The sequence below is a fragment of the Thamnophis sirtalis genome, unplaced genomic scaffold, assembly GCF_051295495.1.
Source record: "Thamnophis sirtalis isolate CommonGarterSnake01/CBP01778 unplaced genomic scaffold, rThaSir2_p1.2 scaffold_8, whole genome shotgun sequence".
NCBI lineage: Eukaryota > Metazoa > Chordata > Lepidosauria > Squamata > Natricidae > Thamnophis > Thamnophis sirtalis.
In genome coordinates, this window is record NW_028261388.1 from 15,272,311 (window position 1) to 15,286,438 (window position 14,128).

Sequence of the window (14,128 nt, forward strand, 5' to 3'; positions counted from 1 at the left end):
TCAACTGGGTGGGGAAAACCGGGAAGCTTTCAGATTCGGGTTTTCCCAGATGTGTCAACATGACTCTCTTAATAAATTGGATACTTTGCCTTGGACTCTGATTTAATTTTGGATGTTATTTGGAAGCCTGACATCTAGTAGATTCAAAAGTACAACAAGGTTATTTTAAATTGTGAATATACCGTATTTTTTGGAGTATAAGATGCACTGGAGTATAAGACACATCAAGGTTTTGAAGAAACAAATTTTTAAAAAAGTTTTTGCACTCTGCAAACTTCCCAAAAATGGCCCGTTTTTGCGAAAATTCCCTTTTCTGTTCAAAGTTGTAATGTGTTAAGTATGTGAAATATTTATTACCATTACTATAAAGATCATCAGTAAAGATACAAAAAATAACCATGTATATTTTTCTTTGTAAATAATACCATAAGCAAACTAACATAATAGATTAGGGGTGTCAAACTCATTGTGCCACATTGTCATCACGTGATGAATCATGACTTTCCCCCTTTGCTAAAATGGGAGTGGGCATGGCCAGCACATTAACGCATCTGGCTTGCAAGCCGCAAGTTTGACACCCCTGTAATAGATAATGGTTACCTGAAAAATCATGGTCATTATTTCATTACAAGGCATTAATTCCATTAAATGTACAGAAAAGGAGTATATAGGTCTGTTATTAAATTTAAAGTAATCATCTCAGTGAGTAGCATTAACTAGAACAATTTATTCAATGTATTAAAAATCAATCATTTACTATAATAACTTACTACCAATTTCCCCAGTGGGTATGGATATTTTTTTAAAAAAATATTTAAGGCACTTACTAAAGCTAAACCATGATTTAAGCTATTAAAAAGCATCTCATGATAAACATGGTAAACAACCAGTAACCAGTTTCTCAGTAAGATTGATGTCTGTCTGTCTGTCTGTCTATCATCTATCTACCTACCTACCTACCTACCTATCATCTATCTACCTACCTACCTATCTACCTATCTACCTATCTACCTATCTACCTATCTACCTATCTACCTATCTACCTACCTATCCATCCATCCATCCATCCATCCATCCATCCATCCATCCATCCATCTATCTATCTATCTATCATCTATCTACCTACCTACCTACCTATCTATCTAATCTATCTACCAGGCAATCTATTAAGGGGAAAAAATATTCTGTTCTGTTTTCTCACATTCCTACTTGCCAAGTTTACAGAGTACTGGAATACTGTGTTCAAACCAGCTGGCTTAATGCTACAATCATTCCTCCTCCTCCTCCTCCTTATTTATTTAGTACATTGCTCTGATTCTATGTAAGATTTGTTTTCCACCTCTATCATATCTATTTTCTTTCCATCCCACTTTGTCTCACTTTTTTAGATTTTCTCCATTTCAGAATTACACCTGCACTAATTGTATCTCCTCCTCCATGTCAACCTTTCCCACATTTTCACTACACTTTTGCTATCCTGTTTCTGTCCTTAACATTATCATTTTCTTCTAAATTTCCAGTACAGAACTTTGTAGGGTCCTAATGCCTTGCTTACTTCTTTGTTAAAACAATATCCCAGATTTTACTCTGGACTTCCTGAATTAGATTCCTGAACTAGAAATACTCACAACATACCATTGAAATCAACCAAACAAATAGGCAATGACTCAATGGAGCTCCGATGTGTTTTAATACATGATTTGCACTTTCATCTATTATTTATTTTGTATTCAATAAATTTATATTCTGCTTTTACTATGGATTTAATGACAGCATCTATATGCTTATTTCATTTGTTTGTTTGTTTGTTTATGTACACTGCCCAATGTAAATACAATAAAACAAAACAAGGAATAAAAAAATGGCAAAAGAAAAAGAAAAAAAGGCAGCAACAAAATATACATATTCCCTGGAGGAGATTATATATTATGGAGGAGGATATATATTATATATATATATCCTAACCAAATATGTGGAGAAAGAGCCAAGGGTCAAACTACTAGGATGGCCAATTTGCCATGGCCAACTCACTGTGGGACAATGAGCCACAGGACAAGAGTTACACTAATATTGAAGAAATAATTCACTAGAATCATTAAAGAAAGGTTGCAAAGGGAGGGGCGAAGAGAAATGTGAATGACAAAAATTAAAATATGCTACATTTTAAATTATAATTTAAATAATTAAGTTGAATTGTTGAATTGTCCCATGGTGAGTTGTCCTGTGGTGAGTTGGCCATGGTTAGCTGGCCATGGTGAGTTGGCTGCAGCAAGTTATCCCATTCCGACACCAAAAGGATGGGGCCTCCCCAATCTCAAGAGGAAAACTCATTCTAGAAGGCAGGTGCTGCAACAGAGAATAAGAGCACACCAGCCCTGCAGGTATGCCCCAAGAGTGGGTTACAACCAGTACGGACATACTGGGGCCTGCCGGGAGCACCAGGTACCATTCTCATATGGTGCTCCGGAGGGCCCATCCACCCGCCCATGCTCTTTACCAGTATTTAAGGTTTTCGGGGCTTCCGCAGATGTGCACGGAGTGTACGGCACCTGCGCAACACTCCGCTAAGCAGCTGGAGCCTTGTGGAGACATTGCAGAGCGTTGCGGGCATTAAGTACACATGTCCACACGTTAATGTGGTGGACGCCCAGCCCCAGTGCACCGTACCAGTTGCAACAGGATCTGGAACCCACCACTGGTATGCCCATAACTGTCCATGTCATTGTATTCTTAGACCATTTGAAGCTTCTGGAAGATCTTCAAAAACATGTAGGGTGTAATGCAGGGTGTGTTACATTAATCAAGCAAAATGTTTTCTCTGCATTCTTTCATCATGATCAGACAGAAATCAGTGGATCTGAAGCACCTAACCCAAAAAAAGACATCCTAGCATATTTGCTTATTTGTATAGTCTAGGATGCTTTATCTGGGTGATTTAGGATTATAGAATGTTGGCTTTGGACCAAGGAACCTGAATTCTTATTTGTCAAAGAAAATATGTGTTATTATTGATGATGATGATGATGAGGAGGAGGAGGAGGAGGAGGAGGAGTGGAGCAACAGTGATTTTTAAATGTTCATATTACTGCCTTTTTCACACTTTCACACTTGTTTTATTACATGTCATGTGACGTATTGCAACATTTTTGCCTTTGCAGAGCTGGAATGGGAGTAGCATGTATATTTATGCATCTGGCCCGTGGGCTGCCAGTTTGACAGGCCTGTTGTAGGTCATCTAGTCATCTAGTAATAAAACAAGTGTGAAAGTACAGAGAAAAGATAGAAAAGCCAAGAAAAAGGTTAATTTTGCACAACATATATATATCCATGTTTTTGTTTGGACTTATTATTATGTCGTGTGAACCCCATCAATAGCAGATTATGCATCAAACCATGCTTAAGTAACTTAATATGATGCATTAAATATTAAATAGCCAAAGTGCTTGCTATATAAGTGTATTATAATCCTTCCATTAATTTTTCCAAGCAAGGATATCAAATGGGCTTTTGAGCAAATATGAACTAAGTTTGACATGAAGTATAACCACCTTGCCACATGTGGTTGACCTCAACATGCAGGGAAGAGTTGCACCTGGTTAGTTCTGGTATGAAAGATCCCAAAATTACAAATCATGCTGAGAAATTGGGGGGGGGGGGAAACAGTGGCCAATGGCTAACAACATCCATATTATTGCGAAACAAACAAATCTGTAACACTCAAGTTTATGTCAGATGACACTTTATTAATTTCTATCTATCTATCTGACTATCTATCTGACTATTTATCTATCTATTTGTCCATATATTCATCTATTATCTATTTATCCACACACAAACAAAATATAAACTAAATCCACAAAGATTTTTTTTAAGAACACTTGAAATAAGAGATATGAACTGTATAACAAAAATAACAGAATAACAGACTTGGAAGGGACCTTGTAGGTCACGCATGTCAAGCTCGATCATGTCACATGACGTATTGCAATTAGTCATCTAGTAGGTCATCTAGTATAAATATTTGCAAAAATAGAAAAGGTTTCCTAGGGTTTGTAAAGCTTTTCAATCACCAAGGAAGCTTTCTGCATAGAATATTCTAAAAGCAGAAAGCAATTTCAAAAAAAACCTTTTCCATTCCCTTTCCCAGTCTGTGATAGCTGTTACAATTCTCATCACTTCCAGCTAACATCTGACAGGTGGTTGGGTTGCAATCCAATGCATCAAGAATGAGCTCAATTTGAGAAAATTGGTAGTCAACCATAGTCACATTCATTCTGTCTCCTATCTGATTCCAACTTCTCTAATTTATTTCCATCTTTTCCAAGGTCCACCTAATGAACTTTCAATTGAACCCAACCAATAGAATTATCATTTCTTCAATGTTCTTAAGCCCATAGGTATTGGTAATTATTCTTCACATGATCTCAAAGCGAGAGTCTTGCATATAATATTTTAACATTTGCATAATATTTAACAGAATTAAACAACTGTTCATTATTTCTTTGGAAGGGCTGTGTTATCCTGAGATGTGTACAGATGGAGGCTATGTCTCTATGTCTGAGAGGTGTACAGATGGAGGCTTTGATGATTTAATATGAAATCCTCTACTAAATGGGATTGGATTCAATGACCTTTTCCAATGCTGTTATTCTGAGTATCTATTCTTATAACCTTAAACTTCATCTTAATCTGCTGCCTTCTCATACCAGCACTCTAAAACTGTGCTAGGTTATATTAATATATTCTGGCAAGTTCAACTTGTATAAATCAGAGGAGATGCATAACAAAATGATCCACGTTAAAAAGTTCAAATACAAAGTTAGACTATTAGTGAGATAGAAAACATATCTCCTACAGCCATCTCTGAATATTCTAGATTCTCATCATGCTTTCTAATATAATTATTTATTGATCTCAAGGGAAGAGTATTGTATGCAAGATGTTGTGATTAAATTAAAATGAATTAGAAGCCACAATGTTTATTCTGGTTTTATTGAAAGTCCAAAGAATTCAAAAGTGTGTACCATCAGATCTTAAATCCACGTGTAAACTTCCAAATTGCTACCAAATTTAGTTTTTTATGTGATTGGAGGGAAGAATTAATAACTATATGAGAGACTATTGTATTAATGTATTTGATCAATTTAATACATTTAAATATTAGTTTTTGAATTGATGTCACATTTCCTGAATACTTCTACCAACTTTGTAAACTACTTCTTAAGCACAATAAGAGCTTTTTAAAAAAGTTGTATACCCTTTCATGAAATTTCTCTAAATCCTAAAATCTAAATCAATTTTTATTCCTAAAATTCTATTGTTATTATTTTTTTGAATAATTATTTTTCTGGGTTACCTACTTTAAAAATTATTCAAGCTAGGACTCCAATTTAAAATAGTCCCAAACAGAACTAGTAAAAGATTAAATCTAAGTGTACTGTTCCACTAGAAGAAAATATATTTATTGAGGTATGCTTCAGAACCCAGAAGAGACCTGGTTCAGCAGTGAAACAGAGACGAAAGTGAGATATTGTGTCAAGATTTTGTTTTTACATGAAAAGTACTGAGATGATGGTGACCTACATCCCAAACTAAGTGTCAACATTTCACACCTTTTACTGCAGACAGTGGAAGCTAGACACAGAGTAAAAGTTTATTAAGTGAAAATGCCAAAACTACCGTATTTTTCTGAGTATAAGACAGACCTTTTTCCCTCAAAAAAGAGGGTGAAAATCTGGGTGCGTCTTATACACTAAATACAGCATTTTTGGCCTCTTGAAACCCCGCCCCTTCATCAAAATGGCCGAGCATAGCCTTTAGGAGGCTTCCAGAGCGCTCCTGGGGGCTGGGGAGGGTAGAAATGAGCTAAAGATGGGTCATTTTGTGCTTGTTTTTGCCCCCCCCCCAGGCCCCAGGAGAACTCTACAAGCCCCCTACAGGCTATGCATGCCCTTTTTAAAAAGAAAATGGGCCAATTTTCACAAAAAATGAGCCATTTTGGGGAGATCTGCAGAGTGCAAAAACTTTTTTTTTATTTGCCTCTTCAAAAGAGTAAGGATAAATGTACACAATGCAATTGTAATGCTCTCATCTTGGCTGTTCTTCGCACAATCTCCAACTCAAGTGTAAAGATTTAACAAAAATAAAATACAGATGGTTTTAATTGTCTTACCATGGTAAAGTAAAACATACTGTATTTTTCGGACTATAAGATGCACCGGTGTATAAGACACACCAAGATTTCAAAGAGGTAAGTTAAAAAAAAAAAAAGTGTTTGTCCTCGCCATCCCAAGGAGTATTCTGCAGGCTTCAGCAGGGCTGGGGGAAGGCAAAAATGCCCCCGTTTTGCAAAAAATGGGGGGGAAAGCGCCATTTTTCACAAAAATTGAGGCGTTTTTGCCTTCTTCCAGCCATGCTGAAGCATGCAGTGTGTTTCTGGGGGCTGGGGGAAGGCAAAAATGCCTCCATTATTGCAAAAAACACCCTGTTTTGGGCAAAAATGGGAGGGGTGGGGCTTCGGGAGCCCAAAAATGGCTCTATTCGGTGTATAAGACGTACCACCATTTCCACGCTCTTTTGGGGGGGGAGAGGTACATCTTATACTCCAAAAACTGTGGTAGGTAACATCCAGAGGTGGGATTCTACCGGTTTGGACAAGATCAGATGAACTGATCCGCTGGGAGCGAACTGGTTCACTCTGACAATCAAGCGGGCTCGCCCGCCCCTGAGCTTTACTGAGCTTTTAACCCTAAAATTCCCAGATTCTAATTTTAAAAACAATGTTTCCTTACCTTGCAATAGCAAACAGAATTTAACCTGTTTCTGTATAGATGTTTTCCTTTCCTATATTTCTGATTGAAGCATTGAGGAAAGCAGGGTTAATTCACAACAATTTGGCTTTATTAGTTGTTATTTTTTTAATTTCCAAATATGCACGTAACTATTTTTACACTGAATAGATGCGGTAAACCAGATATGTGATTAATATAACAAAATATGGATTCACTAATGCTACAAATGACATCTTTCTCATCCCACAGACCATAATAAGGAGGAGACAAGCAACAGGGTGCTACCTCCCATACACATTTATTATCCTTTCCCAGAGATATATTTTCCAGATTTTCCTCCTATTTTCCCAGTCCACATTTTTGTTGAATGTTTATGTTAATCTTTTTTTTTCCTTTTGATTGGGTGTTCTTCGTTGTGAACTATTATTATAAATAGATTTATAAGTTAGAATATTTATGACTGAACCTGAGTTTTTTCAACAATTTTAAAGATTTTCCAGACCAGGGGTGTCAAACTCAATTTCATTAAGGGCTGCATTAGGGTTGTGTTTGACCTTGTGGGGGGGGGGGGAATGGGGGGCATGGCCAGCTCAACATCACTCATCGAGGTTCCATTTTTGGCTGCATTGGGCTCCTGCAGCCCTCTGCAGGCCGTCCATGACCTCCCCGTATTCCATTTTCACTGGCAGAGAGCTGCAGAAGACAATAATGGCCAAAAACAGAGCCTGGAAGGGCCATGCTCCATTTTCATTGGTAGAGGCACTGCGAGGCAGTCCTTCACTGTTTTCAGGGGCGTCCCGAGGGTCTAATCTAAGTACCCCACAGGCCAGATCCAGCCCACGGGCCTTGAGTTTGACATCTCTATTCTAGACAACCCATGCCCCATTGGATCATAGTTTCAGATATATTTCCTTAAATAAAAAAACAGAATGACCAAGGGCAGGCAAAAAAACAGTGGGAGCAAGAGCATTACATTTCCTTGTGGGAATCTGGCAGGGGGCATCATAAATCTCCCTTCTCTTTCCTTTCCAGCAGGTAGGTAAATGGTGCTGCTAAATGGGGAATGAGGGATTGCGAGACTGGCTGGGAAATTGTCACAGAACCTTGAAAATAAGAACCACAGGAGCAGCCCCACAGTGCACCTGCAGCCAGTAGCACTGAAGCAGCTACAGGTTTCCCAAATTTAATTCTGTCAGGAGTCATGTCTCAGATTTTAGACACATTCTGTAAGGAAGCCCATATTGAGATACCTTGGTCAAAACTTATTGCCCTGTACTGCACTATTTCACTCAGTTAAGGAACACGTCAACAAGAGTTTAAGTACAGTAGTATATAGATTAAGCCATCTGGGGGATAGGGCCTCAAGCCTGCCACATATTCAAACATAGTTACTATGGGAAACTGGGAGGGGGGATGATATGGAGCTTGGGAGTTGTGTAGCCATAACAACATTCCTTCTCAGAAAGTCACGGTCGCCTTATCCCTGCACCTGGACGGATATGGATGGGAGGAATCTTCATACACGGCAGTAACTGATTGGACCATTTGATGGACCTGTACTGGGGCAGGGTCTTGAACTTTCAACTGGGTGGGGAAAACCTGGAAGCTTTCAGATGTGGGTTTTCCCAGATGTGCCAACATGGCTCTTCTAATAAATTGGTGTTTTGAGGAACTTCTTGCCTCAAGCTATTATTATTATTATTTTATAGAGGATGCTATTTGGAACCCTGATAGATCATTTCATTAAAATATCTGCCATCTTTATAATAGTAGGCAAGATAGTTAGGAATATGTTAAACTTGCACAAGGAACGGAAAGGAATATGTCAAAACCTGCAGTAGGTTGCAGTCCTTCTATTCTCTACAAAGAAGAGGGAGTCAAATTACCGTATTTTCCGGCATATAAAATGACATTTTAAGCCCCAAAAATAATTTCAAAAATCGGGGGTCATTTTATACGCTGGGTATAAGAAAGGCCATACCAAAAAACCAAAACAAAAGAAAAAGCAATGCCACCAAGCAAAAAGCCGCACAGAGGCCAGCCTTTCAATCGGCAACCTCGGCACTCCTTGCCTGGGCACGTGGATGGATGAGCACTGGGATGACTTAGTAAGGTCTGGCTGGCAGTCTGGAGGAGGAAGGCGCTGAGCTCAAACTATGAAAGCCCGGCAGCGCGGAGGCCTTCAGCCAGCTCGTGGGCGCCTGAAAGTAGGGGGGCATCTTATACGCCCAGTCGCCTTATATGGCAGAATATACGGTATTCCCCAAAGTACCGGATGGCAGGACAAGAAACAATGGTTGAAAACTAATCAAAGAGAGAAGCAACCTGAAATTAAGGAGAAACTTCCTAACAGTGAGGACAATTAACCAGTGGAATAGCTTGCTTTCAGAAATCATGGGCACTCCGTCACTGGAAGTTTTTAAGAAGAGACTGGACAGTCACTTATCTGAAATGGTAGGTTCTCCTGCTGGAGCATGGGCTGGACTAGAAGACCTCCAAGATCTAGTCTAGCCCTTCTAGTCTATTTTGTATTCTGTTTCATATTCTATATCATATTCTATTCCCTGTTCTATTCCATACTCTACTCTACTCTACTCTACTCTACTCTACTCTACTCTATAGTATCAACCAGCACCAAATCTGTTTAACTTCTGAGCTTAGACAAGGTTGGCCAGATGACACCTTAGAATTAAACACACTTTGCATCCATTTAATATATACTTTAGCCATTGTTCACTCAAGTTCATTTTGCCCCATTAGATTTCTTTTTTTCAGAACTGAGCTCAGTGAAAATTTGTGTGCGTCATGCCTCGTTTAGCCACCCTTTGTAGTTACATAGGTGATGAAAAAATAACTTTAAAACCAATCCTTGCATTTACAACCTTTGCAGGTCTGTAAAGGAAAGGGAAGCTGAAATAAGATCATAAGCACAGTTGTGGTTTCACTTAGCAACTGCTTTGCTTAATGACTAAATTGCTGGTCCTAATTGTGAATGCTAAACGAGGACCTCTAAATAGAGTAAGGGAAGACGAAGTGAATAGTGCCGTTAGTATTCACCTTCAAGAAAGAAATCTCGGTATCCTGGTCAGCAAATGTTGCGATGATGTATTGGATGAAAGACATTGTAAGGTGGGGAAAGGACATTTGAATCAGTTTGAATCAGAACAGTGCTGATCCAAATTCTCTATCACATGATGTCCTCAGTCAGAAAGGAGGCACGCTTCTAGTAGCATAGCAAAATGGTTTTTCAGCAAAGGTTAGCAAAAAGAAACTCCTGTGTCATATTCTACAGCACACCTCCAGGTCCTGCCCAAAATATTCCAAGTTGGACAGGGTGATGAGTGGCATCTAAATGAATAGAATGGAATGGGAATAGGAATAGGGGTGGGTGGGGTGGGAAATGGTATAGGGTAGGATAGATAAGATAGGATTGGATAGATGGGATAGAATAGGAATAGGGGTGGGGTGGGGTAGGAAATGGGATAGGATAGGATAAGATAGATGGGATAGAATAAGAATAGGAATAGAATAAGGAGAAGGATGGAATGAAATAGGGGCAGGGGCAGAGTATAATGGAATGGAATGGAATGGAATAGAATTCTTTATTGGCCAAGTGTTTCTTTATTGGGCATACAAAGAATTTGCCTTTGGTGCATATGCTCTTAGTGTACATAAGTGATAAATCATGATCATAGTTATCATAAAAATACATTCATCATAAATCATAAGATACAACACTTAGTGATAATCATAGGATACTAAATAAGCAATCAACATAAAGCATATTAGGAAACTAAATAAAACAATATAAATTGTAAAGATACAAGCTACAAAATTATAGTCATAAATAGAAAAGGAGATAGGTAATAGAAAAGACGAGAAGAAAAACAGTAATACAGCCTTGCTAAATAGTTTGACAGTGTTGTGGAAATTAGTTGTTTAGCAGAATGATGGCATGGGGGTAAAACTGTCCTTGTGTATCAGTAGGTATGTATGTATGTATGTATGTATGTATGTATGTATGTATGTATGTATGTATGTATATGTAGGTAGGTAGGTAGGTAGGTAGGTAGGTAGGTAGGTAGGTAGGTAGGTAGGTAGGTAGGTAGATAGATAGATAGATAGATAGATAGATAGATAGATAGATAGATAGATAGATAGATAGATAGATAGATAGATAGATAGATAGGGATAGATATACTTCCAACCAATTAATGATCATTAAGATTCTCACTCCTCATAACCAATTACTATGTGAGAATGCACATACACAGTGTATGTATGTATGTATGTATGTATGTATGTATGTATGTATGTGTATATATGTGTATATATGTGTGTATGTATATATATATATACACACACACACACACACACACACACACACACACACACACACACAATCCTTCTCCTTTCTACTTTAACTATGTGCATTAAGAAGTAAACTACTGCACATATAACACCCATGGCTGTTTTTAAGATGGAAAAGTTCAGAGATTTGGTACTATGTTATGTAGATCAAAACCTGCAGCTTTCCTGGCTGTCATTCCCTGTCAAATACTGTCTCTTGTCTTGTATTTGTCCCCTATGTTGCACTCATTCACTTTCAACTACCTGCTGCAGTTTTGTCAACAAGCACATAAACACAGGTGTTGTCCAGCAGGTCATTCACCTCTAATATGCCCTTGATCTACAGTAAAGGCACAGGAATTATCTACTTTTCTACTTCACATCTTGTTGTTCCACTAACACACAAATACTGCTTATCACAGATAAAGCATCTTACAACAGATTCACCGAAAGCGCAGGTATGCAAACCAGGGCAGAAATGGGTACATTCAGCCATTCTGCCCTTAAGTTAGCATAATCATGAAACAAACTTCCAGCACTGTGGGATGGCTTTGCCATCAATACACCAATAGAAGTGGGCTGATCAATACTTTAATTTACTTTCAAAATCATTTGGTCTTTTGCTACCATACTTCTGGAGCCTGGATTCAATGTTCTTATTTACATTGGCATTTAGTTGATGATTTGTCATATCTGAGAATAAATACAGTGGGCCATAAGGAGAAAAATGTTATATCAGATGGCACCAGCAATTGTAAGACTTCATGCTGGTTTTCTATTTGCCAAGTCCAGCTCTAATTTCATCCCTGCTGTGGAGTGGTAGACATTATGTGACATTAGTGCCATGAATACAAGAGATTGGCAAACTCTTATTCTACAATGACCCCATTCTCACCACATCCCTAGAGATTTGCACATCCCTGTGCAAAGAGCCCCTTCTGCCACGCAACCCAACAAAAGGCCACCCTCACCACCAATCCTTATCACAAACATTTTTATGGCGAGTAGGACCTCTTCTCTGCCTCATTACGCATGGCCTATTGCTGAGGGATTGTCACCGAAGGACCATCCATAACACGCCTTAGCCTTTTATGCTTCGACAGGCAGTAAAACTAATCAGTCCAAACATAATCGCAAGAGTTATTTCAGTATGTCTCGGGTTTTCCCATATGCTCCTATTTCCTGCACCATTGACTTTATTGGACAACAATAACGGAGAGGAAAATGCAGAGATGGGATGGAAGGAGAAGAAAATTGGAGGGTTGTCCAATGAGCATTCTGCATCCCACCAGGGCCCTTCAAGTCCCTTTTAAAAGCTTAAACAGCACACACATATACATTCACAAAGACATACACAAACACCTTTCTATCACCCACGCATTTTTTCTTTGGACACGTGTTCAGGTAGCAATCATAAACCCATCCTTTCGCATCCCCCATGTTTCTTTGCAGCAAACACTCCTCCTGGCCTCAAAGTTTTCTATAATTTCTCTCCAACTGCTGACAAAGCCGATTTTTTTTTATAAAATAAAAGAGGTGGAAATGCAACAGGTGCTTCTCAGAAATGAGCTTCAGTGCCCGCTTCTGCCCACTATGCAGTGGTCAGACCCACTTTGAGGAGCGAAGAAAAAGGAAGTCGTCAGGTGCTATATTGCATCCCACTCAACGCTCTCTCCCCCCCCCCCCCTGGCTTAAACTCCACCAGTTTCTTTCCCATGGCGCTTTATCAGTGTGGTGTGCCACACGCGCATATCGCAGTAGTGGGATCCAAGTAATTTAACAATCGGTTCTCTGCCCTGATGATTTTTTCCAACAACCAGTTCGCCAAACTGCTCAGAAAGTTAACCACCTGGTGGGAACTGGCTGAATCCCACCACTGCATGTGTGATTGTGAGGACAGCTTGGTCATTAACTGCTGCACCCGTGCAACAGGCTTGTTTCGTTCTTGGTCGACAGGGTTGAGTGTGCAGTGGGAATCCGCGCCGTTTCAGGAGTCGTGGGGAAAGTATTCGGCAAAGGTAGCAAACGGGGCAATCCACTAACCAGGTTAAGCACGTGGCGCCCACAACAGCCTCAACCTGAACCGTCCCCTCAACCTGGCCCAGCACATCCGACGCCCCCCCCCCCTCCACCCTCCGGTCTGCCCCGCGATCCTCTCTTTTTATTTATTCATTCATTTTTTTAAAGCGGGAAACCCACTCACTTGGGGTAGTAAGCGTAAGGCGCCAGGCAGTTCTCCTCATACGCTTCGGAATCCATCAGCAAATAGTCCTGGCTGTCGTTCCTGGGGGCTCCGACGACCGGCGAGCCGTTCCCCCGCGGCGCGTAGAGCTGGTTGTGACTCATGGCGCTTCCTCTGGAGAAGAGATGCGGGGGGTCCCGGGGGAAAAAAAAGCCCCCCTCTTCTTCAGGAGGGCCCCAAAGGGGAACCCCCCCCTTTCTCCCTCAGTAAAATAAAATACAGGAGCGCGCGCGCCGCCCAGAGAGAAAAAGAGATACACGCGCGCCCGCCCGCGCGCCCGGCGTTGTTTAAAACCAATATTGTTGTTTTTTTTAATTAAAAAAAATGGCTCGAAGCGCTCGCCGCCTTTTCCTCCGGCTACCTGTGGCGCAGCGTCCCCATTTTAAAAGAGGGCTGGAGAAAGTCGTTTCTGCGTGGCGGGGGAGAGCAAAGGGCGAGCCCCCCAGCGGACCTACGCGGACGTCTCGCTTCCAGCTCCCCCACCTCAGCCCCTCCGGTCCAAAGCAGGCGGCTTTCTCCGCCTCGCCGAGCCTGCGGATAGCCACCGAGGGAGAGAGAGAGAAGGGGGGGGGGATAAAAAGGACGGAGTTACTATGTCAACCAGCCCTATCCCCTCTCTCTGAAAGCCATCCGTGCCCGGAGTGGCTCAACCAGCTTTTGTAAAGCCTCCACGGGTGGGGGTGGGAAGGGGGGGGAAAGGCAAGGCGGGGGAAGAGGGGCTGAAAAAGTTTACGCGACCGCCGCT

At 40.4% G+C, this 14,128-nt stretch overlaps 1 protein-coding gene across 2 annotated transcripts in view; it reads right to left on the reverse strand.

Moving 5' to 3' along the window:
• Positions 1-13,908, reverse strand: part of TRPC6 (transient receptor potential cation channel subfamily C member 6) — a 73,713-nt gene extending 59,805 nt beyond the window's left edge. For both annotated transcript variants that reach the window (XM_087721126.1, XM_087721125.1), the window contains exon 1: positions 13,345-13,908. In XM_087721126.1, coding sequence (XP_087577252.1) covers positions 13,345-13,487 — 143 coding nt within the window. In that variant the 5' untranslated portion in view covers positions 13,488-13,908. The remainder of the gene's footprint in view (positions 1-13,344) is intronic.
• Positions 13,909-14,128: the final 220 nt, after the last annotated feature.